Below are 26,584 nucleotides of genomic sequence, written 5' to 3'. Positions count from 1 at the left end.
ACCACCCTCGGGCCTCGTCCTCGCTGGCCTTCGCCATTCTTGGCGAGGAGGCCGGCCCCTCCCTCGACGTCGTCGCCTTGGAGCTTAGCAGGTCTGTCACCTGTAGGCCCGCTGTGCCCCGCCGCGTCTGCTCAGACCACCTCCTGCCCTAGTGGGAGAGGCCAGCCGCCGCCCCCACCCTGGAATTCATCTGCGCGCCCTCACCTCTCTCCCAGACACAACCAAATAGGTCCTTGTCTCCCACCCCCTTCAAAGTTACCTGCTCAGAACTATCATTTCGCTCAGTTTTTCCTCACTAGAGACCCAATTGCTAAGTTGTTAACTAGTCTCACAACTTAGGCCCATCTCCACCCTCAACCCCAACAATTCTTCTTTTTTTTTTTGGTCAGTCATGGATCTTGAACTCGGCCTGAGCGCTGTCCCTCAGCTCTTCAGCTCAAGGCCAGTGCTCTACCGATTGAACCAGAGCACTACTTCCGGTTTTCTGGTGGTTTGTTGGAGATAAAAGTCTCATGGACTTTCCTACCCGGGCTGGCTTTGAACTGTGATCTTCGCCTCCGGAATAGCTAGGATTATAGGTGTGAGCCATCGGCGCCTGGCTCCCAACAGTTCTTAATTTGTAGTCCTTTAGGGTTAAAGATTGTATATTTCCTTCTTTCTTACAACTCATCTTCTTTTACTTGGTAAGTATTGTAAGCATTAAATGAGCCTGGTGTCAGTGGCTCACACCTGTAATCCTAGCTACTTAGGAGGCTGAGATCTGAGGATTGCAGTTTAAAGCCAGCCAGTTCAGGAATGCCTATGAGACTTTACCTCCAGTAACCACCAAAAGCCAGAATTGGAGCTGTAGCTCAAGTGATAGAGCATTAGCCTTGAGCATGAAAGCTCAGGGACAGCACCCAGGCTCTGAGTTCAAGCCCAGGACCGCACCAAAAAAAAAAAAAGGATTAAATGAGAAGGTTGTTGAATGCCTAGCACATAGTAGGCACTGTGTGATTTCATGGTCCTGAACTTGGCCTGCTCTTCCTTAAGACAGTCAGGTCTCTCCAGGAAGGTTAGAATGCCAAGATTTTTTTTAAAAAAAAATCATCTCAGAAGTGGCCTTGGTAGCTTGTCATTCTCTGATGGACTGGTTGGATCCCTGCCTCCTCTTAGCAGTGCTGAGGTTTGAACCCAGGGCCTTGGACATGCCAAGCAAGTGCTCCACTGCTGAGCTATATTTCAACTTTATTTTTCTTAAGTAAAAAAAAAAATCTTGGTCTTCTTAGTAACCAGGTAATGAGAGGAGTAACCAGAGGAGTTAGGATGGAGGAGATCATAGCCAAATGATGGATTTCCCCTCCCCCTCTAGTTGTTGAGACTCCCACACCTCTTCTCAATTCTTACATCTTTTGATGCTTTTGGGTGAGTGCCCAGAGACAGGCAGCAGTCACCTGGTTGAAGGGATGCACGGGTGGTCGTTCCTTTTCCATTTTCTCTCTCATTTCTCTTCCTAGTGTTCAAGCTGTTGAAACTCTTCACACTTCACAAACTCAGTGTGTCAATATGATTGCTTTGGCTTTCTGTTTTTTGTGCTACTACTAGGTTTTGAACTTAGGGCCTGGTTGCTGTCTTTTAGCTTTTTTGCTCAAAGCTGGCAGTCTTATCACTATGAGCCATAGTTCTATTTCTGGCTTAAAAAAATTTTTTTATTGGTGAATTGGAGGTAAGTCTCTCACAGTCTTTCCTTCCAGGCTTGCTTTGTACCGGGATCCTTAGATCTCAGCCTTCTGAGTAGCTAGGATTACAGCATGAGCCACTGGCTCTCAGCACTCTTTGGCTCCTTAAATCTTTGAACAGTGGTGCCAGGGAGAAGGTGGCTGAAGATTCTGGAATGAATGTAGCATGAGAAGCTGTTCGCAGTCTTGTGCTGGCAGTTGGGGGACTGGCCCCTCAGCATACACTCCCGGAATGTGCTTTTGCTGTTGGCTCACTTTCCTCAGCTTCTCCAGAGTTTTCCTGCTAGACTGAAGCCTGTTTGTTTGACACAGCCCCCTCGGTGGTGTCTTCCCATTCCATTTGTTTATTTTATCTCTTCTTTGTTTTGCTAAGTTTTACCATCTGTGAAGCATCATGTACAAATCTAGCCCTATGTGAATGATAAATAATCATTTATTCAGGTACTTGCTGTTCTGCCAAATGTAGTGATCTGCACGTGGGTCTGAAAGCCCTTAGTGAGAGGCAGTGTTACACCATATTGCAAAAATCCCAGAAAGTTTCCACCCCCTACAGAGACTAATCCAAGTTGTTAAATACTGGTTTTAGGAGCCTTACTGCTTCTGCACTCCTTTTCTCTCCTTCTGAACAGCATCAGGGATCAGGTTCTGTCTAAAGAAAGATGGTTTCCCAACCAGGGGTTTTCTTGGTTGTCTCTAATCTTTTTTACTTTCCAAAAAGTATTTTCTGTTTACGGGATATCTGATGGCATCTAGCCTTTGACCAATGTGGTTGGCTTTGCTAGAGTTTTAAGTTCACTAAAGTTTATTTGCCTTCTTTCTTTTCAGTGAGCTAGAACGTCTGAGCAACTTGGTCGGCAAGCCCTCTGAGAATCACCCTCTTCATAACAGCGGTCTGTTGAGCCTGGATCCTGTGCAGGACAAAACTCCACTCTATAGTCAACTCCTGCAGGCCTACAAATGGTCCAACAAGGTAAGGGAGCCGTCACATGGAGGTAAGAGGGCAGAGGCTCTTCCATATTTAGAAGATGAGGATAAGCATTTAGTTTTTAGTTTAGATTTGGCATGGGGTTATAGAGCTGTAAGTTCTAGAATTTCCCTTTATGTTATTTTTATAGTTCTTTAAGTTCTTTGAGGATTAGTAATTATTCTAGGTAATTAGATTTAAAAAGAATTGTAAGCCGGGCTCTGGTGGGTCACACCTTTAATCCTTGGGCAAGAAAGTCCATGAGACCCATATGTCCAGTAAACTACCAAAAAAGCCAGAAGTAGAGCTGTGGCTCAAGTAGGAGAACACTAGGTCAGGGACACTGCCCAGGCCCTGAGTTCAAACCCCAGAACTGGAAAAAAAAAAAAAAGAATTCTAAGTCAGGGTTTATTGCACTTGAACCTGATCTAGGTGGGGTGCAGGGAGCAGTATGTTGTGGTATGTGCACTTTTGCCAGGGCAAAGTGACCTCATCGGACTCAGAGCAGTTCATGATGCCTAGGAGGTTAAAAGCTGATAGTCTGAGTGTTCAGCCATTCACATTGTTTGTTCTTGTATTGTCTCTTCCCTGCTATTGGTGGAAGTGTCACTATGGTGCTTTCTGTTAGATTAGTCCTTATTGCTTTGTACCTATTAGGCAGGGGCAGTACTGAGGAACTACAGGCCCAGCAGGGAGAGTGCTCTCAATGTGCTCTATAGAATTTGGCATTCATGGCTTCCGCCAGTAGGCAGGCCTGTGGCATAGACCTTAACACAGTGATGGAAGGAAACTAAATGGTAGTTACAAGAAACAGGAACATTTAGACTCAAGCCTGGAATGAGTACCTTTCATTTGTCTGCTATGTGTTCTGTGCTGTATATATTCATTTTCTTTTCTTTCTTTTTTTGTCGTGGGGCTTGAACTCAGGGCTTAGGCACTTTTCTTGAGCTTTTTCATTCAAGACTAGTGCTCTACCACTTTGAGCCACAGCTCCATTTCAGTTTTCTGGTGGTTTATTGGAGATAAGAGTCTCATGGATTCTCCTGCCTGGGCTGAGGCTGCCTGCCTCCTGAGTAGCTAGGATTACAGGCATGAGCCTATAATGGTTCTGTATTTTCATACTGAAGGGAACTAGAACATACTTTAGACACACTTTTGAAAGCATTTACCAGTGGACGCTGCTACTTCCCTAGAGATACTGTTCTTGCTGTTACTGACTGTCTTCTATTCTGTTGCCTCCAGCCATCCTCTTGTTTCTGCTCCTTTACCCCTTAGGTTTTAGATGCTGAATGAGCCTTGACCATATTTCTGGTATGCAGATTTTTTTCTTTGACTTTCTCTGTGGAGGGTATTTTGTCAGGCTTGGAGTTGAAGTAGAGTCTCAGAGCTGAATCTGAGACTCAGAGAAGATGGAGATTTGTCACTGGGTCTGAAAGAAAGAACTTAAACCTTGCATTCGTACATTTAGCCTGTAAGGCCTTTTCCCCAATTTCTGGGCTACTGGTTACAGAAACTCAGTTTGGTCTAGATTAAGCAAAAAGTAAAATACAAAAATAAAAAAAAATGTGGGCTGGGAATGTGGCTTAGTGTTAGAGTGCTTGCCTAGCACTCACAAAGCCATGGGTTCAATTTTTCAGCACCACATAAACAGGAAAAGTTGGAAGTGGTGCTGTGGCTGGTAGAGTGCTAGCCCTGAGCAGAAAGAAGCTCAGGGACAGTTCTCAGACCCTGAGTTCAAGTCCCATGACTGGCAAAAAATGCTAAAGGCTGGGTGTTGGGGTTAAGGAATTTGAACTCAGGACCTCTTGCTGCTGGACTTGCTCAGCTTGTTTTGCTGGTGCTCTTCTGCTTCAGCTATGCCTTTAGTCTGGTCTTTTCTAGTCACTTGGGAATGGAGTCCTGCAAACTTTTCTGCCCAGCCTTGCTTTAACCATCATCCTTCAGATCTTAGCCTCCTGAGTAGCTGCAATTATAGATGTGAGCCACAGACACGTGTCTCACTTTCTTTTTCTTTTTCTTTGGTGTTTAGACAAGGAAATCATGTGCTTGTCACATGGATAAAATTGTTCTTGAAACAAACTACAGTTACAAGTGACTGCTTTTTAGGTGGGAAGATTCAGGCTGATTTCAGAACCATGAGTGACGAGGACTCTTAAGGGAAGTGTGTGGTCTGACAGTGGAGTGAATGACATTTGAATGGAACTAGTTTAATTGCTCACTGAATTTAATTGTTCAACTATTAAAGTAGAAGGCCTAGGCTCCAAGATAGGAAAGAAATTGTATTAAGGAAAAGAACTGGTATGTGTATGAAACTTGTTTTTGCTTTGGAGATGCTACAGCTTGAAGATAGGTGCCAGAAATCGATCACTGATTATAAATCCCATAAGCCAGAGTGAGGAGATGGCAGGTTTTAGGCATCACTGTGTTCTCTGACTGGTTGCCTTATGCCACTAGCAGAAGAGACTCCACCTCCTGTGCTAGAGCCAAACAAACAGGCCCAGGGAACTGAGCTCTTTGTTCGTATCTTTTCAGTTCTAAAGCCAGGAAGCCACTGCCAGTTACACAGAGAGGAATGTAGGGAAAGTATGTTTGTATTTTTTGTTACAGTGGGTAATGTCCTGTGTGACTCTTGTTTTTTACCTTACCTTACTGTGGGAAGGATTTAAGGTCGATTATAATGATTCTTAAAATCCAGAGAGGAAAGAAGAAAATCAGGGTTAGGATGTAGATACCAGTATCTCGCACTTGTAACCCTAGCTACTCAGGGGCTGAGATCTGAGGATTGTAGTTTGAAGCCAGCCCAGGCAGAAAAGTATATTATTTCCAATTTTAAAAAGCTAAGCTAAGCATAGCAAAAATCAAAACAAAAAAACACACACAAAAAACAAAAACACAAAAGCAAAAAACAAAAACCTAAGCAAGAGCATAAGGCCTTGAGTTCAAACACTAGCACCAGCTCACAAAAAAGATTGCCCTCCGCCAGGTGCCGGTGGCTCATGCCTGTAATCCTAGCTACTCAGGAGGCTGAGATCTGAGGATCGCTGTTCAAAGCCAGCCTGGGCAGGAAAGTCCATGAGACTTTTATCTCCAATAAACCACTAGAAAACTGGAAGTGGCCCTGTGGCTCAAGCAGTAAAGCGCTCACCTTGAGCTGAAGAGCTCAGGGACAGAGTTCAAGCCCCACGACCAACCAAAAAAAAAGAGTGCCCTCTATATATTTCTTTAATAAAACTCAAGAGCAGCTTTGAGAAGTAATAAGCCAGTATTACAATTTCCAGCTGGCAGTGTGGACAAAGCAAGCCATTAATTGTGCCCGTTTACTTCTCCTGCAAATGAAGAGAGCCTTTTAATTGTGGTGCTCTCACCATTCATCATTTCACCCTGAGAGTTTAAACCGGCAAGTGCATTAATATGTGAAGTGAAGTTTGGGGTAACTTGCCAATGTCAGCTTTCCACACTATTGGCTAAGAATGGAGAAGTGTGGGGAGTGCTTCACCACTGCCCATTATGTGTTGAACTTTCCATGCAATGTGCTGTTGGCCGTAGGAAAGTCTTGGACATGCTAATGACTAATTACTGTCTTGAGGGGATTTTTGCAATTTTTGTAAAGTCAGTTGGAATATTAATTACATGGTAGTTGGTATAATTGGTAGAATTACACATTTGAAAATTAATCTAATTTAATGAAATGATGTCAAATTGCTGTGAGCAGCGCTTTTCCTGTGCTAATCTGGAGAAAGAATTGAGCTTTTAACTATTTTGCACCTATAGATAATTGTTCTGTGGAAGAATGGCAGGCCTTCTTGATGAGGGCAAAAATAATTGGCATCAACGCTGTCCTTCTGTGAAATGTTGCAGACTTTGTCACTTGTCATGTTCTCACATGCTGTGAGCTAGACCGAATTCATCCTGAAGGTCCCTTTAGAAGGTTCCAGCGTCCTGTCACCAGGCTTTCATTTCCGCCTTTGACTCTCTTCATTTGTGGCAGAAGGCTACTTTGTGTGAAGTTATCCCTCAGTTCCCCTGGAGGACTGGTTCCTGGAGCCCTCAGTCCTGTAGGAATCCAAATGGTGCAGTATTTGCATGTACGCACATACCACCCCTCCCAGCCTTTCATTTTGAGATAGTGTCTCATTGTGTTGTCTAGGCTGCTCTCCAACTTGTGAGCCTCAGTGATCCTTCCATCTTAGTCTCCTATGTAGCTGAGACTACAGGCATACTGTTTTGCTCAGTTCTCCTCCTCTATACTTTTTAAGTCTCTAGATAACTTAACAATACCTAATACAATCAAAACACTATATAAGTAGTTTGTTGTACAAAATGTTATTTAGGGTACAAGGAAAAATCTGTGTTGAGTGTGGATACTCTCTTTCCAGGCAGTGTTGTTGAATTTTTGTGGATGTTCACGCCGCAGATATGGAGGGCTGACTGGAGAAGCAGACTAGAATTTTTTTTTTTTGTCTGTTGTGGTGCTTGAATTCTGGGCCTGGGCGCCATCCCTAGCTCTTCAGCTCAAGGCAAGCATTTTACCACTTGAGCAACAGTGCCACTTTGTTGGTTTTCTGGTGGTTAATTGGAGATAAGAATCTCATTGACTTTGCTTTGAACTGTGATTCTCAGATCTTAGCTTCCTGAGGAGCTAGGATTACAGGCGTGAGCCACCTGTGCCTGCCAAGGACTTTCTTTCCTTGGGGATGTTGGAGGAATTGCAGACTCCAGAGGGTCTTTCCATTGGAGTAGAGCAGATGTTGCTGCTTTTTTTTTTTAAAGACATGTTTAGGACTGGAGGCATGGCTCAAGGGGTAGAGCACCAGCTGTGAGTAGAAAGGCTGAGGATGAGGCACTGAGCTCAAGCTCTTACTACTGGCAAAACAACCAAACCAAAGTTAAATTTTTTAAAAAGCAAGGTTTTATTCCAATAATACTTGAAGAGTGAAGACATTTTCTCGATTCTCATCTGGTCACTGCATGGCATTTGTCTGCCATGTTCATCTTTGAAGGTGCCTGTTCTGCTTTGTGTCCTGGAGCTGAAAACTGCATCCTGGGCTGGAACTGCTTTTCAGCCCAGCCTTCCCTGTGGGGAAGCCCTAGAGGACAGGTCCCTTGTCCACCTTGTCTTGGTTGGACATCCCCACAACCCTGTGGGGCATCTGTAAGTAAAATTCACTGAATGAATAGAGGAGTAACTAAAAGCTTTTTGAGTTGAATTTTAATTCCCAGCCCCCTTCATGGTTTGCTTGCTTGTCTTTTTGATGAGGTCCAATGAGGGCTTATCCATTTCCAGCCATCACTGAGAAATGTAGGTGTGCTCCTTGGAGATGAGAGGGAGAGTTCTGCAGTCTTGCCTGTGTTGGCGGCCAGGGCTGGATTCCCAAGGGTAATTAGGAAGGACAGAGTGAGGTCAGTTGCTGAACTGACGATAACGAAGCTCTGTGAGGGCCAAGGAGAGCAGATTGCATCCGTGTTGTTGGCCACCCAGCATGCCCTTGTGAGGGAGCGGGGGGACTTTGGAAGTCTCTTCGAGTTGACCAAGTTGCCCTCATTTGAACTCTGCACCCAGGGTCAGGAGTTCTGTGGCTGCTGGCACTTGACAACGGTGGGGAAATGCTGGGAAGAGCAGAGTCACCTCTGCCAGCCTCCTGGGGATTTATCCCATTTGGTAAATTGTCAGTCATTGCTATTCCTAGTCTCTTCCTTGCCACTGGCCCCTCCCAGTCTCCTTTGTGCAGCGCTGACAGGTGTACAGGGAACTCATGTTCCTTGAGAAGATGATAGGAAGGGAAGTCTCTTATTCATCCCGACTTTAGGATAGGGCACCGTCCTCCATTGTGCTTACCATTAGCAAAGCTCCTAGATGCCATTCCTGCGTGGTCCTTCTCCCAAGTCCAGTGTTCACAGCACCCCCACTCAGAGTGGACTAGCCAAGCTGAGTGGCTTGACTGTCATATTGACTGCTCTGATAAGCGTTGAACCTACATCGTCTTCTGTCTCACCCCCAAACCCTGATGTCATGAGAACCATTGCATAAAAAAGAAAGGGTCACAACACAACCAGCCAGCAAACACTTAAATGAAACCAGTTTCATGGATTTTTAGACTCGATTCGGAATGTAAAGGCTGAGATGTGAATTCTAGAATCTGGAGTTCTCATCTAGCTCTTCCCTTACTATCTTGGCCAAGTGACAAAATTCTTTTTTTTTTTTTTTTTTTTTTTGGGTCGGGTCGTGGGGCCTGAACTCTGGGCCTGGGCGCTGTCTCTCAGCTCTTCAGCTCAAGGCTAGCGCTCTACCACTTGAGCCACAGCGCCACTTCCGGCTTTTTTTTCTTTTTGCTTATGTGGTGCTGAGGAATGGAACCCAGGGCCTCAGGCATGCAAGGCATGCGCTCTACCACTGAGCCACCTTCCCAGCCCCCAAGAGACAAAATTCTAAGTCTGCATTGTTTCCTCATCTGTAAAATGAGGTCAGTGGTACTAGTATCTGTGTCATGGGTTGTAGGTGCACATGTAAAATGTCTGAGGGGGGCTGGCGGTACAGGTCAGCGGCCCAGCATCTGCTAAGGGTGTACAAAGCCCTTGGGTCCATCTTCACCACTGAGGAAGAAGTCCTTAGGCTAACTGACACCTAGTACGTGCTGAGTAATGTTGATTGTGATTACCACACACTTATGTACACTCAATTCTGGAGCAGCAGTATCACACAGTGGTGAAGAGTATAGGCTCTAGCCAGGTTCCAGTGGCTCAGCTTGTGTCCTAGCTGCTCAGGAAGCTTAGACCCAGAGGATTATGATTTGAAGCCATCTTGGGCAGAAAAGTCTGTGAAACTCAATCTTCAATTAAAAATTCTGGATTGGCCAGGCACCGGCTCACACCTGTAATCCTAGCTACTCAGGAAGCTGAGATCTGAGGATTGTGGTTCAAAGTCACTGGGTAGGAAAGTCTGAGACTCTTATCTCCAATTAACCACCAGAAAACTGGAAGTGGCGCTGTGGCTCAAGTGGTAGAGCACTAGCCTTGAGCTGAAGAGCTCAGAGACAGAGTCCAAGCCCAGAGTTCAAGCCCCATGACTGATTAAAAAACATTCTGGATTGGAGGCATAACTCAAGTGCCACCTTCCCAGATGCTCTACGCATCTCTTAGCTAGACAAGTGAACAAGCTGAGTGAATAACCTGAACAAGAGAACTCAAGACCCTGAGCCATGGTACTAGGCTTATACACACAAGAGTGTGTAAGTTCCAGAGCCAGGCCACCTTGGTTCATATCCCAGCTCTGCTGTGTCTCCGGTTCTGTTCTCTGGGCAGAAAGGTGCTAGGACAGAGTGAAGTAACAAGCAAAAGACGTACCTGGCACCCTGTAGCATCTGGCACATTACCTCATACAGCAGCGACGCGGACAGACTCTGGGGGGCCTGGGGGGGTCTCCCTGTGACCTCCACTCCATCTCCAGACCTGCCTTCCTTGCCTTTGCTGTTTTCTTCAATTTCCTCAAATGAGATCCCTGAAGATGTACCTTGTGTACATCAGTGTACTCGTCCCCCTGGGAAGCCTGAACACGGTGGTAACACATCACATGTTAGTATGAATCAGTTTGCCTGTTGGTGGAGGTGAGGAGTTGGAAATTTGATGGAAGGGTTGGAAATTGATGAGCAGTAAAGGCAGGGGAGGATTCAGGGGAGAAACTGCAGGGAGGGATGAGCAGGCATGCAGAAAAGGATGCAGGAAGGGTCCGTTCTGCCTGAGATGGACCACACTGAGGAAGACAGAGCTTTCTTCCAGGACTTGGAGTGCTCATCGCTTCTCTGACCTAATGAGAAAGTGTTATGGGCCCGTCTGGGACTCTCAGCATTGTTTCTTTAGAAAAAGGTTTGCACACAAAGGCCAGTTTGAAATCATATAAGCCTGTGGGTGATGTCCAGTTTGCTAGTTGGGCTCCTGCTCCCATCAGGGCTGTGCAGTTGGACCCTCCTGGGCTTGAGTCCCTGCTCCTCTGCCAGCTGGATGACTTGGTTAGGTTATAGCACCCACCTCCCTGACAGCCATGGTGGCTAATGGCTCCTGGCTGGCAGGTTGCCATGAGGGTAGGTCCCCATGTGTGGTGACTGTGTACTAGGTCTTAGTTCTTCTGTGTATTTAGTACTCAGTGCAGCTTTCCTCAGGTGCCTGTAGCCCTCCAGACAGTGGTATTTAGTCTTGGCTGCCCACTGCCTCACTGCCCATTGCCTCTTGCCAGTGGCTGTCCTCTGGGTTCCAGTGTCTGTGGGGTGGGGACAGATGGGAGGGTTGGTCGGGGTGACCCTTCCAGGCCCTTCTGCTCTCATGTGGAAGGCCTTTCTTTGTGCCTACCTGGGATCTAGAGGCTCTTTGTGTGTCTCTTCTTGTAGCATCTCAAATGTCTGAGCTGTCCCTGGTGCTCTGGAGCCTTAAGCCCCAGCAGCACAGACAGCAGCCTGGAGCCTGAGTGGAAAATTACCTTGCAAAGGTTCTTTGGACAGCACCGGCTCTGCCAGTGCCCCAGCCTAAATGCTACTGAACGCCAAGTGGTTTACTTGGTTTCTACCCTGAGGCTTTAGGCCAGTCCAGTCAGGATGTTCTGCTTATTAGTTGTGGTTTGTGAGCATTGTCACTTTGTTGTTGCTCTAATCAGGTTTATGACACTCCTTTCTCTGAGAGGGAACAGCAGCTTTCTTGGCAAGCTAAGCCAAGCCTGGCCTGGCCTGGGCTGGCTGTAGCAAGGCTGCTGGCCCCGGCAGCTCATCTCAAGTCCTCCTTTGGCTGTCTTCTGTTAGGCTTCTCTAGACCAATGAGGTTTGTGGTAGATTGCAAGAAATGTACTTTCTCTTTTCTCCCAGGAGTGTTGAGTAGAAGGGAAGTGTTCCCAAGTAATTTTCCTCATGAGAGTTTGCACAAGGGTGGTAGGCGGAAGTATATCCATTGTGCACAGCAGGAAGAACTGCAGCCATACCCCATTTGCTTGTCTTCTTTGTGGTGATTGGCTGGGAAAAGAGCATTTAGATCAGTGCTTCTCTCCTTTGCTCAGCCTTGTCTGGACCAGTGCATACAGCCATGCAGGATGACCCTGCCTGTCACTAATCTAGATCTCAGAATGAAGACTTGTCACCATGAGGGTCATAACCTTTTTGCTCTGGGCCTTTGCACATGTCCTTCCATCTCCTTCCTTCATGGAAAACCACCTTGTTCTCTCCTGGGAAGCCTCTGGGAAGAATGAGATGTACCCGAATGAAGTGTCCCCAGATTTCACCTCGATTGCTGCTCACCTCCCCCCTCTGCCTGCCTGCTGGCCCGTCTTCCTCACAAGATTCAGCCTAGCCCTGTGCGAGGACTGAGACTTCGGACATGATCAGCACCTTGGTGCCCAGTGTACTAGATGATCAGTGGGCAGGATAGAATCTCAGGGGTGCTGCTAAGTTTCTGGTTCAGAGTAGACATGTAGCAGCACTTAGTGAACAGTAATTATTGTGATGAGCTGTTTCTGTATGTGTGGTGACACAGTATTTGAACCAAGTCCAGTTGAAGCCCCCAATCCCTTCCTCTTTCCTTTTTCAATTGTTTGTGTTTTTTTCTTCTGAGTCTGCTCCATTTTGCTTCACCTTGACCTTTGTCAGATTTCCTTGTGGTGCTCATTAAGTGAGGAGAGCTAAGAGGGAGGGAGGCGTGGGTGTGGGTGCCAAGGAGTTTTACTCCGTGGCTTGTTCCCAGGGCTCCTCTGTGCTGGGGTCAGGGTTTCTACCTGCTCTAGGGAGGGGAAGCTGGGCATCTGATTTGCTCCCGTTCTCTGCACTGTCCTTGGGCTTTGGAGCCTACGCTCTTGTTCCCCTTGGTGTGGGTGTTTGTCTGCTGCAGCCATTTATTGGTTTTGGGAGGCACAGCTCCCAGGCTGCAGTTTCTGGGCTTGGTGAAGCTTGTTGCTGGGACCAGTCCCCGCCAGCCAGGGCCTTGGCTCAGCTTCTGCTTTCCTTGCTGACTTGACAAGTGAATGGAACTCCCCAAGACCTTCTCTCGGCCCTGGGGACAGTTTGGTTGTCTCTGTGTGTCTGCAACTTGTGTTGCCCCTTCCCATCCTGCCCTCTTGTAGCCAAGCCTATTTGGACCCTGTGAACAGGAGACATGCTCAGGAAAATCTTCTTCAGCCCCCTTGGTGGTCACCCTGCTGAGCTGTGCCCTGCTGCCTGCCAGCCAGCCCTCTGCCTGGGAGGCCCTGCACCTTCACGGGGCGTCCTCTTCTGCTTGCTCTGTGGGTACCTGTGAAAGTGCTGCTCTGGTGAAAGAGCAAACAGAGCTGAGCTCCTCTTGTGAGTTTTGCTCCTCAGCTTCTGGTGATGCTCTGCCCATGTTGTGCTGTGTACTGTCTAGCTGTGTTCCCTTTCTCCAGGGCTAGGACTTTGGGGTCATCTTCCCTTCCCTGGCATCTGCTGCATGCTAGGCACAGGAACTGAGCATGACCCCATCCTATTTCCAGACCAACTCAGGGATTGTACCTCACTGGCCAGATAGTGATCACACCTTACTCTCTGGAGAGTGACTGCCTGTGGCCACACCGCTAGCCCTTTTAATGAGACTGGTGGTATCTTGGCAGCTGGAAACAAGGATGCTAACTGATGTCCAGAAAAGCAGAGGTTTCTTCTGTTGAAACTTCAAGCCCAGGTTGAGGCCTGTTAAAATCCTACCCTTTCCCCTGGGTGAGCCCCTGTCAGTCGGCCAGAGCAGTGATCTGTGCACACACAGGCAAGGAGAATCCTCGGGGACAGGTGGATCCACATCAGCTGCCACATGGGCCCAGCTTAGACTTGGATGTGGCTCGGGGGAACTGCCCTGACCTTCATGAGCAAAGCAGCCATATTCCTCAGCTCTGGAGAGGGGGTGCCCTTGCTTGCTTAAGGCGGTGTCTTAGCAAGTAACTAGCATCTTTGCTGGGTGTCTCATGAAAGAAACTGCTCAGAGGCTCCCATCTGCTCCTGGAGCACGAGTAATGCATGCTGGGTCAGATAAGTATCACCTCCCTTTGCTTTTCCTTTCACTAGGAATCATACTTAGTGCTCTATTGGTGTCCTGAGCTATCAGTTGCTTCTTTTTTCCCCATCTGTGCATGCCTATGTGTTTTTAGGACTAGGAAATTACATTGTGCCATTTGTTAGTTTCAGTCATTGGGCGTCTCTCATCATTGGTCACCTGTCAAAAATGGCTAGCCCTCTGCACTGCAAGCTAAGCTGCCTCCTCACGCCTCTGTGTGTTAGAATTGGAAGGGCGTGAGTGTGCACGCTTCGTGTTTGTGTGTTCCCACATGAGACGACGGTGGTACTGATTATTAGATGCTCAGTTATAATCATTTCCAAACTGGTTTTGGGAGGCATAGACACACTCCGTGTGTCTGTATGAGCACTCTGTGCAGGTACCTACTGTGTGTAGGAACTGTTCTAGATGCAGTGAATGAAGCCAGCAAGTACCCCCTTTCCTGGGCCTCACTTTTCTAACTTAGTCAAGAGTACTGTGCCCATGTACCTGGTTTTAATACTTCCTGGCCTTCAATGCCTCATCTTACTATTCCTTGGACTCTCAGAGGGCTGGCGAGTAACTGGCAATGGTGTCCTGTTGTCTGGGTATGCCAAAGACTGTCCTATTTATCTGCATTTTAACTCCATCAATGCTTAATGCAAATGTACATATCTTGCTAGTGATATATGGTGTCCCACTTTAATTTGGGCCTGGCATGTCACTGCTGTTCCAGCTGAAGGCTGTAATTGTTTTATGGGGCTCTCACTGATTTCAAGAGAATACATATAAATATATATTTTATATTTGGGTCCAGAGGGGAAAACTAATCACTGGATGAGCTTTAGGGTACTGACTTTCATGGTGCTAGCGCCCCAGACCCTACTTGCTTGGTCTGTTTCTGCTGCAGGAGAACATGGTGCATCTTTTTTGTGGTATAGATTAATGACACCAACTTCGTATTTGTTACTCTTTTTCTAGTGGCCACTGCTTATCCCTGGGGTGTATTCGCTGGTTCCTGGAACCCTCTAATTAGCTGTTTGTTTGTTTTTTCCTGTGTTAACTTACCTTTGCTTTGTACTGTGGTCTGGGGTGCAACAGCAAAGCTAGCATGGGGTTCTTGCTCCTCTCTGGTTTCATGGGTAGAATTTTTTCTTACTCTAGACTTTAGTAACTGCTGCATGAGATTATTTTTTTCTTCTTATTAGCCCAAGAGTGTTTCTCCTTTTATAGCTCATATCCAAATTGCCAGCATCCCAACTTTGGTGTGTTGATTTATTTTTACGTAAAATAAGGGTGGCTTAAACTTAAGCATGGAGGTATTGTGATGGTTGATTGAACTGATACCCAGGACAAGTATTGTGTCTGTCTCATGGGAGGGGAGCATATGCAGTGTGGGTAATCAGATGGAGGGATCGTTAACATCCTGGGTAGGGTGGAGTGGGATGGCTGGGATTTTTTGTTGTTGTTGTTGTTGGTCATGGGGCATGAACTCTGGGCCTGAGTGCTGTCCCTCAGCTCTTCAGCTCAAGGCTAGCGCTCTACCACTTGAGCTACAGCACAACTTCTGGTTTTCTAGTGATTTATTGGAGATAAGAGTCTCACGGACTTTCCTGCCAGGGCTGGCTTTGAACTGTGATCCTCAGATCTCAGCCTCCTGTGTAGCTAGGATTACAAGCGTGAGCTACCGGTGCCCGGCGGCAGGGATTTTATCATGCTGTTCAATCAGCATCTGATTTCAGCTTGTTTATTTCTGGAACTTTCTATGTAATACTTAGTATTGCTGTAGACTGGAAAGTGAAATCACGGATGAAACAGTGGCTACATTTCCAGTAGAGACTGCGTTTGTGTGAGTGTCTTATGCACCTTGCGTGGAGCTGAGTTGAGGTCTGGCTGCTTGCCAGTTATCCAGCCATGGTTGTATGTGCCTGCCTCACCGTGTAACACCACACTGTATGTTTCCCTAAACTGAATGCATTTGTTTTAGTACACCATCATGGTGTGTGAGGTAAGAGAATGACCTAAACTCAAGATAGAATGCTTGACTCTTTTATGAATAGTGGTGACATGACCATTGGAGAGTGTTTGGTAGTGACGGTGGAAGTGCATCTTCCTGATAACGTCACCGCGGTTGTGTCAGTGCTGTAGCTCCCCTCTGGGCTTTGCCCTCTTTACCTGCAAAACGGGTCTGAAGACTTCTCTTTCCCAGTGGCCGGTGCCCTCGCCTGCATATGGTAGGCCCTCGGTAAGACTTTACTCGCCTGTCCTTGCCCCATGTTCCCAACCTGTGCCTCTTCCCGCAGACACTTGATCTGTCCAGTGGAGACATCCTGCTTCACCAGGTTGCCTGAAGCTTGAATGGATAGCAAAAATGCCGGCTCTAATTGCCTCTAAAATGTTTTTCAAAACCCCCAGCATCGGATTACAGAGGCCATCACTCACTCCCCATTCCCTTGTTCTCCCCAGTCTCAAGCAGAGCAGCTCATGTTGATCTTAATTGCTTGGATGCGCTCAAACCCTGGGATCTTAATGCATTCTCGCAGTAGCTCAGACAGCGCAGCCACGTTATCCCGCTGGCAGTTTGTTGCAATCCTCAGCCAAAACAGTATACTTGGGGACTTGAGCTTATAAAGCCGGAACATAGCAATTTCCTAGCAAGATGTCTTGTGGGGAATGTCACTTTTCCTGTTCAGACTTCTTCCCAAAGCGTTGTCTTCTCAGTCTCAGAGTGATGGGTATATCTTGCTTTCGAGGAAAGTTTTCAAAGCTCTTAGTGGCTGATGTGAATGCCTGGGCAAGTTGCTTTGGTCCCAGAGGAACCTTAACCCTGCCTGCAGCCTGGTGTGGTCAGAAGGGCACTTCCGGTGACAGCAGGCCTCTTCTCCAGCCCCTCCCTCAGAATACAAGTTGTGTTTGTCACTCAGTGAGGGAGCTACCTCCTCTGGCCGGCCTGGGTGGATTCCCTGTCTTACCTGCTTGGTTCTTTTGCCCATACAGCCTCAGACTGACCTTTTAAAACATAAGTTTGATCATGAAACTCCTGCCAAAATGTGTTCAGGACTCTTTCTCATACTCAGTGTTAGGACCAACTCCATGGGCTGTGCCTGAGTGCCCACCCTGGCACCTGATCACCTTGACATGTCTTATGAGCCCTGTGCCTCTTGCCCCTACCAAAGGTGCTGTCCTGCCTCAGTGGGCCTCACCTCCCTTTCGTGTGGCTGATGCTTCCTCACTTCATATGTTGGCTTATGGTCACACACTTGGGGAAGTCTTCTTGAACTCTCCCAAGCCAAGGTGCAGTAGCCCTTCTGTGTGCTTCTGCCAGTCTCCCCTTTCTCCCCTCCCTTCCCTTTCCTCCTCCTCCCTTCCCATCTCCTGTTGCCTGCATCTTGGCATGCATCTCACTGAAGCCTAAGTGCAGATTGCCTGGACCCAGGACATGCCAGCCTCTCCATCATTGCATTTCCAGTGGCTAGCATGGTTCGCCAGAAGAAAGCAGCCGACAAAGCGCTTTCAGTGCCTTGAAATACTGGCTCCAAGTCCGTATTGCTATGGAAATCAGTGTGCTGTTTTGGGAAGTGGAGTAGAGAGCAGCGGTAGGGTTGCCACAGGTGGGGAGGAGTTGGCCCCTCACTCAGTGTGTGCACAGCTGCAGGGAGAGCTGCTTTTCCGTTAGGCATTCTGCTCGGGGTTTAGCTTGATCAATACATATTAAGATTTTTTTAAAACTAGTTTGGGGATTCAAAAAGAAGGCAAGTTATCTTGATTATCTTGAGCAAGGATGCAATGGAAGTTATACTTATGGCACGGTGCAGTTTCTAAAGTATGGAGTGCTGCCATCACCCAGCCCGGGGACAGGTGATGTCATGTGCAATTAAGTCAGGGGCTTGGGCTGCTGGTCTGTGCTTTGGTTCAAATTCTTTTCTTTACTGGCTTGTGACCTCAGACAACTTCCTCTGATGATGCCAACATCTGCCTCAGGGTTGTCGTGTGCATCAAGACCTTAGGAACACATTTCCCAGTGATTAACATGTTAGACTGTATAGAAATTCACTGGAGAAGTTGGGCACCACAGGCTGAAACCTGGAGGATTAAAGCTTAAAGCCTGCCCAGGCAGAAAAGTCTGTAAGACTCCATCTCCAATTAACCAGCAAAATGGTGGACTAGGTGTGTGGCCCAAGTAGTAGTAGCTTGCCAGTCCTGAACAAGAAAGAAGAGCCTGAAGTCCTGAGTTCAAGCCCTGGACTGGCACACTCACCAAAAAGTTTATTATAGAATATATAAGCCAAAACAATGTAGTTTTTAAAGTATGCCAAATCATTTTCATGTGCAAACTTCTAGTAGCTCAAGTATAAAAGGAAAAGTTTTGGGGGCTGGGAAGGTGGCTCAGTGGTAGAGTGCTTGCCTTGCATGCCTGAGGCCCTGGGTTCGATTCCTCAGCACCACATAAGCAAAAAGAAAAAGTTAGCTGGAAGTGGCGTTGTGGCTCAAGTGGTAGAGCTCTAGCCTTGAGCTGAAGAGCCGAGGGAGATTGCCCAGACCCAGAGTTCAGGTCCCACGACTGGACCCCCCCCCCCAAAAAAAAAAGTAAAATAAAATAAAAGGAAAAGTTTTATAAGCAAAATCCATAGGTGTTGACTGTGGTTATTTTTTATTTTTATTTTTACTTTTGTTAGTCATGGGGCTTGAACTCAGGGCTTAGGCGCTGTCCCTGAGCTTTTGTGCTCAAGGCTAGTGCTCTGCCACTTTGAACCACAGCTCCATTTCCAATTTTCTGGTAGTTGATTGGAGATGAGTCTCATGGACTTTTCTGCCTGAACTGGCTTCGAACCATGAGCCTCAGATCTTAGCCTCCTGAGTAGCTAGGATTACAGGTGTGAGCCACCAGTTCTCGGTTGGCTATGGTTATTTTTATGCCACAGCATCACCTCTAGTTCTAACTGGGTTTGATTGGAGAACCTGTCATAGCCCTGGCAGGACCTTCAGGAAGGGTGTGCCCTGGGTAAGGGGACTTAACTCTGACTTGCTTTCCCCTTGAGCATGAGGTTCGGTTCTCATCCCTCAAGGCTTCACCCATCTCCCTCTGCCTGTGTTTCTAATGTCCTTAGCTTGGAGGAAATGGTTATCTTTGAAGAAAGCATCTTGTAGCCGTCCATCCTTCCTTCCATTGGTGATTTGTGATTATTGGTGGGGTGGAGGGTAACACTTGTGGACATCTTCTGGGAAGATAAAGGGGAATGTTGAATTTTGCAGTTGAGTAATACAGAGTGATTGATTGGTGGGTGTAAACTTGGAAGGGGTGACACCGGAATGAAGATTCCATCAACTTGGGCTGTGCAGTGGTCCCTGTCACTGGACAGTGACAGTCACTGTGTGTGCTCGCTCACCAGCCAGCTGCAGGGTGGAAAGGCTTATGAGCTGGCCTGCCTCCAGTTTGCTGTGTGATGGGTGAGTCTGTATGTGGGGTGTGTTGTGTCCACAGCTGTTCTTGTCAGCTCTTACTTATTCCTCTGACCCATGCCGCCCTTCCCCACCATGTGCTGGAGAGGCCCCGCCCCTTCCAGTGCCCGTGCCAGTGGCGCTGTGTTTATAGTGGGACAGGATTGTCATTGTCACTTTTGTGTTTCCTCATGGCAGAGGCCTGCTTACGCATTCTGCCATGAACCTCTGCACTGGGCACATATTTATGATGATCAATTCTTTTCACAAGAAATGGAAGTTAAATCTTTTTTTTTTTTTTTCCAGCTTGAAACAAACTTTCTTCCTTCTCCCTCGGCAGGGTAGCCACTAAATCAAATTCAGGCTCTGTCAGTCTGTTTCCTGTGTGACCTTGGGCAGGTCACTTTGCCTCTTTTGAGTGTCACTTTCTGTATCTTTAAATGATGTTGGAGAGGGGACTGGGAAGGTGGCTCAGTGGTAGAGTGCTTGCCTTGCATGCATGAGGCCCTGGGTTCGATTCCTCAGCACCACATAAACAAAAAGAAAAAAGCCGGAAGTGGCGCTGTGGCTCAAGTGGTAGAGCGCTAGCCTTGAGCTGAAGAGCTGAGGGACAGCGCCCAGGCCCAGAGTTCAGGCCCCACCACTGGACCCCCCCCAAAAAAATGATGTTGAAAAGAGATGGTACCTTCCAGGGTTTTTGTGATGATGTGGCTGGACACCTGCCAGCTCTTGGGGCGTGGTAGTTAGGTGTGCTAGTGAGCACCCGTGCCCACCGTACTGGCCATGTCCAGAGCGGCTGCTCGTCCCCACAGGACCAGAAGCAGCAGTCCGGTGTGGAGACCTGTGTCCCCCGCAGCACCGCTCAGCAGACAAGGCTCTCCAGCCGTGCTGGGCAAAGCACATTAATGACTGCTCTCCCAAGGATTTATTTGTAGTGGTGATGTGCAAATGGCTGGGTATTCAGGCTATAATGGATCTTGTGTTTAAGGCTTCCCTTGTTACTGCTCAGCTGAGCCCTCCCTGGACCTGCCCCGCAGCTTGCTGCCTCTCTTCAGCCATCACCTGCCAGCTCCCATTTGGTGTCTGTGAGCCTTGGAGTGGTTGGCAGGTTTGCTGTAGGAGAAGGGCGGCACTGGAGCTTGCCAGCACAATTTGTACTTTGATTAATTTATTTAATCTAACTATCTTGTATCAACCTGCGAGGATAATTATGCACAAATTACTGTTTAAACTTGCAATGTTCCCCTTTTCATGGTTCCCTGGGCTGGTCCGCAGCTCTATACCGCTGTCTTTCTCAGAGTTATTCTTTCCCTCTCACAGTCCCTGAGACACCAGAGCTCCAAAGCGAATGCAGGAGTTTGAGTTAAAAGCTTTTAAGAAAGACAGAGCACTGACGTGGCTTCTTAGCTGTCTGTCACATCTCCTGGGTGGAGAACTGGCCTCTTTCATCTTTGCCTTGAGTTAAATTTCATTTTCTCTAAGCTGTGAGTGCCTGTAGCTGCTGCTGCTGCCGCCGCCTCATTCTTTCCAGTCACGTGGGATTTTCAGGATGGGGCTGGGATGGGCACCTGAGTTCTTAGAGATATGAGAAGGAGGTGTGTGGAATGGGTAGGGGAGCAGACACACAGAATTGCTTCTATTTTATTGAACGTTAACATACTACAGATTGTCAGGCACCGTCCTGCTTGTACCCCTGGGAAACCGTCAAGGAAACAAGTGCACTGTCAAGGTAATTGTCCTACGAGGGTTGTAAGATGCATCATGACTTAAGGATTTAAGTAAGTGAAATATGATGTATTGATAATGAGGCTTGACTATAAAATCCTGAGCTTTTCAGACAGTTTCACTGAAGCTGTAGAGATGTGAATTGCTTTTTTTTTTTTTGTCATCCAGTGACCTTCATATGGCCTTCCAACTTACCAAAAAGTAGTTAGTGTACCTTATCCCCTCTATGAGTATGAAGAAGAGGGCTGAGAAAAAAAATTGGAGATCATGGGAGGCTCCTATTGTATCATTAAATTTATTTATTTTGTTGGTTGTGGGGGTTTGAACTCAGGGCCTGGGTGCTGTACCTAAACTCTTTTTGCTCACGGCTAATACTCTACCACTTTGAGCCACAACACCACTTGAGTGATTAATTGAAGATAAGAATCTCATGGGGACTTTTATGCTGGAGCTGGCTTCACACAGGATCCTCAGATCTCAGCCCCCTGAGTAGCTAGGATTACAGGCATAAATCACTGGTGACCAGCTTACCTCATGAATTTTTGATGTTGCCCTTTCAAATGACTATATTCAATATATTTTTGCTTGTCTTTAACATGATGCTTTTACTTTTGAAATGATGACCAAGTCCCTATTTATTTATTTATTTTGCAGTACAAGAGTTTTAACTCAAGGCTCTGTGGCCTAGGTTGACACTTCTATCACTTGTGCCACATCTCCTGCCCTGCTTGTTGTTGGTTATTTTGGAGGTAGAATATAGCCTCCTGAATAGCTGAGATTATAGGAGTGAGCCACTGTCACCTAGTTTCATATAATTAATTCTTAACAGAAAAAAAATAGGATTTTACTGGGTGTCAGTGGCTCATACCTGTAATCCTAGCTACTTAGGAGGCTGAGATCTGAGGATTGTGGTTTGAAGTCAGCCTGGACAGGAGACAGTCCATGAGACTTTTGTCTCCAACTAATTGCCAGAAAACCATAAGCTATGGCTCAAAGTAGCACACTAACCTTGAGCACAGAAAGCTCTGGAACAGTGCCCAGGCTCCAAGTTCAAGCCCCATGACTGACAAGAAAAAAAAAAAAATTTACAAATAGCATAATGTAACCAGGCATTAGTGGCTCATGCCTGTAATCCTAGCTACTTGGGAGGTGGAAATCTGAGGATCCCAGTTTGGAAAAAAAAAAAAAAGAAAAAGAAAAATAGGATTTCCGTTGGGCAATTTTTTCCCTGGGGATAGAACGTTCTGTAGTGTTTGTTGTACTTCATTTGAGTCACAGCCATGACATCATCAAGGAGGGGCTGAGAAAGTAGAGGGGAACACTCACAATTTGAGAGTTTCAAGGAATGACAAATTTAGGAAGTCTGTTTACTTTCATGAAAGATGCTTAGGGCACCTGCTAGAAATCCCTAGGTACAGTCATAATTTTCTAGTCACTAGCTTAGTGAGTATCTGGGAAATGGAAGTTTTGCCCACTCATGGGCTTATTTTTATGCCATCATGAGGCCCCCTGCAAGTTATTCCTGGCTATTTCATAGGGGAGGAAGCTGGCTAGAGATAGGAGACTATTTCAGTGCACACTGGGTGTGTCTGTGGTCTGTGCTGTCCAGCTGTGGGCCCTTCTTGAAGGTGCACTGAGCGTTTTCACACGTGTGGGCCCCCACAGAAATAACTGCTCACCGCACGTCACAGCCTAGACTCCTCATCCGTTATCTTTTCTGCTCCCCCAGAGGCTTGCCAGTCAAGTCATGTGAACATTGTGGTCCTTATTGTTTGCCAGATGAAGATGGGAAGAAGGCTCAGAGAAGTCAGTGGATTGCTTGAACCCAAAGAGCTCTCTGCTTTCTTCTCAGTACATTCCTTCCCTCTCCCAGAAGAGATTGAGGAGACCCTAATGAGCTCCAGTCTTTTCTTCCTGTTGAGAGAGTTGGCTGAGGATTACCTAGAGTGATGTAGTCTAAGGCCTTTGTCTAGGCTCTTTAGGATGTAAGGAAGACACTCACTTGAGTGCATGTTAGCAAATAGAACATGTTTATTGGACCTTTTATGGAACCAAAGGGCAAACAATGTAGCCAGGATTTCCAGGAGACTTGGCACTTGAGGGCCCTGCCATGATCCCTTGTCCTGCCTCCTCCTGCATCTCCACTGGCTTTTCTGACTGCAGATGGTATATTTGGTGGCACAAGGTGGCTTCCTGGGCTTTGAGTGTCACCAAGGTGAAGGTGAGCAGTATGGCCCAGTGTTTCTCAAGAGGGACTCTGGAGCCAGCTGTGGGTTCTGGCCACTGCATGTGTGTAGGAGTTGGGGCGGCTCTTCTCAGCACCATGCCAAGTTATCTGTGGCTTCCTCCACAGGCTCAGGAGGCCTCCTTAGGAGTTGGCATCTCTCTTCTCTGTGAAAGTCACAGATTGCTTTTTTTGAATGACTTCTAACTGCTTGGGAGTTGGTGGTGGCCATCCTTATCTCATTGTTGGGATGGGAGATTGGTTACTGTTTAATTGTTCGCCAGCATCAACCTTACACATTTGAGGTCTGCTCTTTCATTTCCCTGTACCGACTGGGAATCTGTACAGATGTAGAAAGATTCATCTTTTTGTTCCTACCTGAGCAGTCTCTCCTTTGCACTAAATAAGATGTGAAAAATGTCATATTTGTTCTTGTTAATGAGATTGCCATAACAAAGGCACAGAATAGACAGCATGCCACAGTTAGAATATCAAACAGATGTCTGTTTGTTATATTGTTGAGTAAAATTGCACATGTATGTGCACAGCAGTGTGGCACAGTGATTAAGCAATTGTACTCTGAAGCCAGGTACAAACACTGCTTCTACATGCTCCTTCCTGGTGTTCTGGCCTAAATGACTTAGTCTCTTTGCGTTCTCATCTGAAACATGGGCCAAACTGTGGCAGTGCCTCCTTGGGTTGACCTAGAGAACTTGGACTGGTGTCAGTAGACAGCAGTACTTGTCATTACAATTGGAAGGTGGTGAAGGTTTGAGGAAAATGAGGTAGGTATTTGCACTCTCCGTGGCTCTAACTGTCTTGGTTGCTCTGCTGGCTCCAGAGGGGTGGGTGGATGGTGGGAGCCTGCACCTCATTGGTATTAGTCCAAATGCTTTATCCTTCTAAGATTCTGTCTTGGAAGCAGCTTATCAGTGCTTGGAATGAGTGTAAGGCATCTTAATAGCAGATTTCATTTGTGGTTTGGAGTATGAGTTGACCCACATCTAAATCCTTCTTGATCTAATCGTCTTTGCTATCCTGTTTGATCTTGTAAATATTAATTTAGTCTGTTTGTACATGTGGTTTTCAATGGTCCCAAGGTTAATTACTGTATTTTGTTTGTAAAGTGCTCACAGGAGGCTGGGCACATTGTGGAGGACTTACAGAAGCTCTTTTACCATTTAGGCCTGCAGACTGGCAGCACAACTTGGTGAGCATTGGTGTAAAAAGAATTTCTATTTCCTTAGAGACTTGGCTAACAAAATTCCTGCTTCAGATCCTCAGTCCTTCATTTTGTACCTTTTCCCATTGGTTGGCAGAAGCGAGGGATGCCTGCTCTTGGTTCTTGAGGCTGCCCGGGCAGAGTCATTTGGGACTCGACTCTGCATGGCAGTGTGCTCGAATCTCTCCTCACATTGCTTCCAAGACAGTGAGAGGAAGGCAGGTCTGTGTGGTACAGGGTGGAGGTAGAAGGACACGGGGAAGGTCACAGGAAGGGCTGTTTTATGGGAGACAGCACTGGTGTGCATACTCTAAACAAGACCAGGGAGGAATTGGCAGCCCAGAGCATATATGTGCCTCTGACAGGTAGTGTGGAGGATAAGGAAGAGGTGGGGAGAACATTCCAGATGGAGATGAAGGTTTGAGCAGAGCTTAAAAAACACGTAAGAAAATGCTAGATTCTTAAACTTCTCCATCTGAGAAATTAGACTCATATGCTACTTTTTTTTTTTTTTTAAACATTGGTCCTGGGGCTTGGACTCAGAGCCGCGTGCTGTCTCTGAGGTTTTTTGCTCAAGGCTAGTGCTCTACCACTTAAGCCCCAATCCACTTTTGGTTTTCTGGTGGTTAATTAGAGATAAGAATCTCATGGACTTTCCTGCTCAGCCTTGCTTCAAACTGTGATCCTCAGATCTTGGCCTCCTGAGTAGCTAGGATTACAGGTGTGAGCCCAAATGCCCAGTGTCATGCTGTATTTGCTATATTCTTGATGTTTTTTTTTTTGTCCCTCCCCTCCAATACTTCTATAGAATCTTTTTTCGTGTTGTTGTTGGTCGTGGGGCCTGGAACTGTGGGCCTTGGCGCTGTCCCTCAGCTCATCACTCAAGATGAGTGCTCTACCACTTGAGCCACAGTGCCACTTCTGGTTTTTCAGTGGTTTTTATTGGAGATAAGAGTCTCATGGACTTTCCTGCCCGGGCTGGCTTTGAACCACAATCCTCAGATCTTAGCCTCCTGAGTAGCTAGGATTATAGACGTGAGCCACTGACGCCTGGCTTGTGAAACTCTTACCTCCAATAAACCATCAGAAAACCGGAAGTGGCACTGTAGCTCAAGTGGTAGAGCGCTAGCCTTGAGCTGAAGAGCTGAGGGACAGTGCTCAGGCCCAGAGTTCAAGCCCCATGACCGACAAAAAAGAAAAAAAGAATAACTTTTTTGGGTACATTTGCATATCAACAGACACTTTGCCATTTAGTCTGTCAGTTACATATTTTTTCCCTAATAGATGTTATAATAAATGCATAGCTATTAAGAAGAATATGGCACCCCCCCCCCCCCAGACGTTCCCCCTACACTGTGGTGGTACCACTCTCCTGCTTTGGTGACCTTGGTATTCAGCCATTGAGACTCACTTACTTGGCCTTCAAAATCCAGGTACTTAATAGAGGCAGAGGTGGGAGAACAGAACAGTAGGAAGGTAGAGAGTGTGGCCTGGAGTTAACAGCTGGATCTTGCTGTAGGCCTACCTCTTATTTCCTAGCTGTGTGACTTCAGGTGTGCTGACGTCTCTGTGCTTCCATTGTCTCTAGTAAGGTGAGGTTAGAAACACTGTCTCACATGCAGTGTGGCTGTGGGGACTGAGGCAATATTTCACTACTGGGTTCCACACATAGTAAGTCTTCAATACATTTTCTTTTAAAGAAGTGAGCATTTCTCCCAGATGCTCTAATGCCTCTTTGTCTGGTGTATTAAATTCAGATCTTTGGTGCTCAACTTAAAGTAATAAGCACCTTCAGGGCAGGGGCGTGGCTCAAATGTCATCTATCAAGCACAGGGCCCTAGTTTACACCCTGGTACCAAAAATGGAATGAGACCAGATCAAACCATACCCCATCCAGTCCCTTTGCTGTCCTTACCTGGTTCTCTGTGTAGAAGGTATAAGGGGCACATGGAAGGGATAGAACAGACTGGTCATGGCAGCGGGCCTGGGAAGTGTGTAGGAGATCTTACTGTCTACACACGGGGATCTACACACTGGGCTGTGTGTAGAGTGATTCTTGTCTCCCTATAGGTGTATATTTACATCTTATCTTCAGAATGTGACTTTTATAGGACTTAGTAAGGCTTTATGCTGAGAGCTGTTGTATATTTCAAAATGTACATAGTGTATTACTACCACTGAGTGGAATCTCCTTTATTATTAAACCTTAAAGTAGGTTCTTTTTGCAGATTAGATGGCAGTGCTTTTCCCAGGTGTTCTGTTGTTGCTTCTGAAACTGAAGTGTGGAT

General features: G+C 46.7%; 1 protein-coding gene across 1 annotated transcript in view; it reads left to right on the top strand.

Moving 5' to 3' along the window:
• Med27 (mediator complex subunit 27) overlaps positions 1-26,584 on the top strand; it is a 187,822-nt gene that overhangs the window by 440 nt on the left and 160,798 nt on the right. Inside the window, exon 2 of the mRNA XM_042681271.1 lies at positions 2,544-2,688. Coding sequence (XP_042537205.1) covers positions 2,544-2,688 — 145 coding nt within the window. The remainder of the gene's footprint in view (positions 1-2,543; positions 2,689-26,584) is intronic.

This window comes from Dipodomys spectabilis, unplaced genomic scaffold (genome assembly GCF_019054845.1).
Source record: "Dipodomys spectabilis isolate Male_0828 unplaced genomic scaffold, ASM1905484v1 ptg000067l, whole genome shotgun sequence".
In the NCBI taxonomy this organism is placed as follows: Eukaryota; Metazoa; Chordata; class Mammalia; order Rodentia; family Heteromyidae; genus Dipodomys; species Dipodomys spectabilis.
This window is presented reverse-complemented; position numbering and strand designations above follow the sequence as displayed.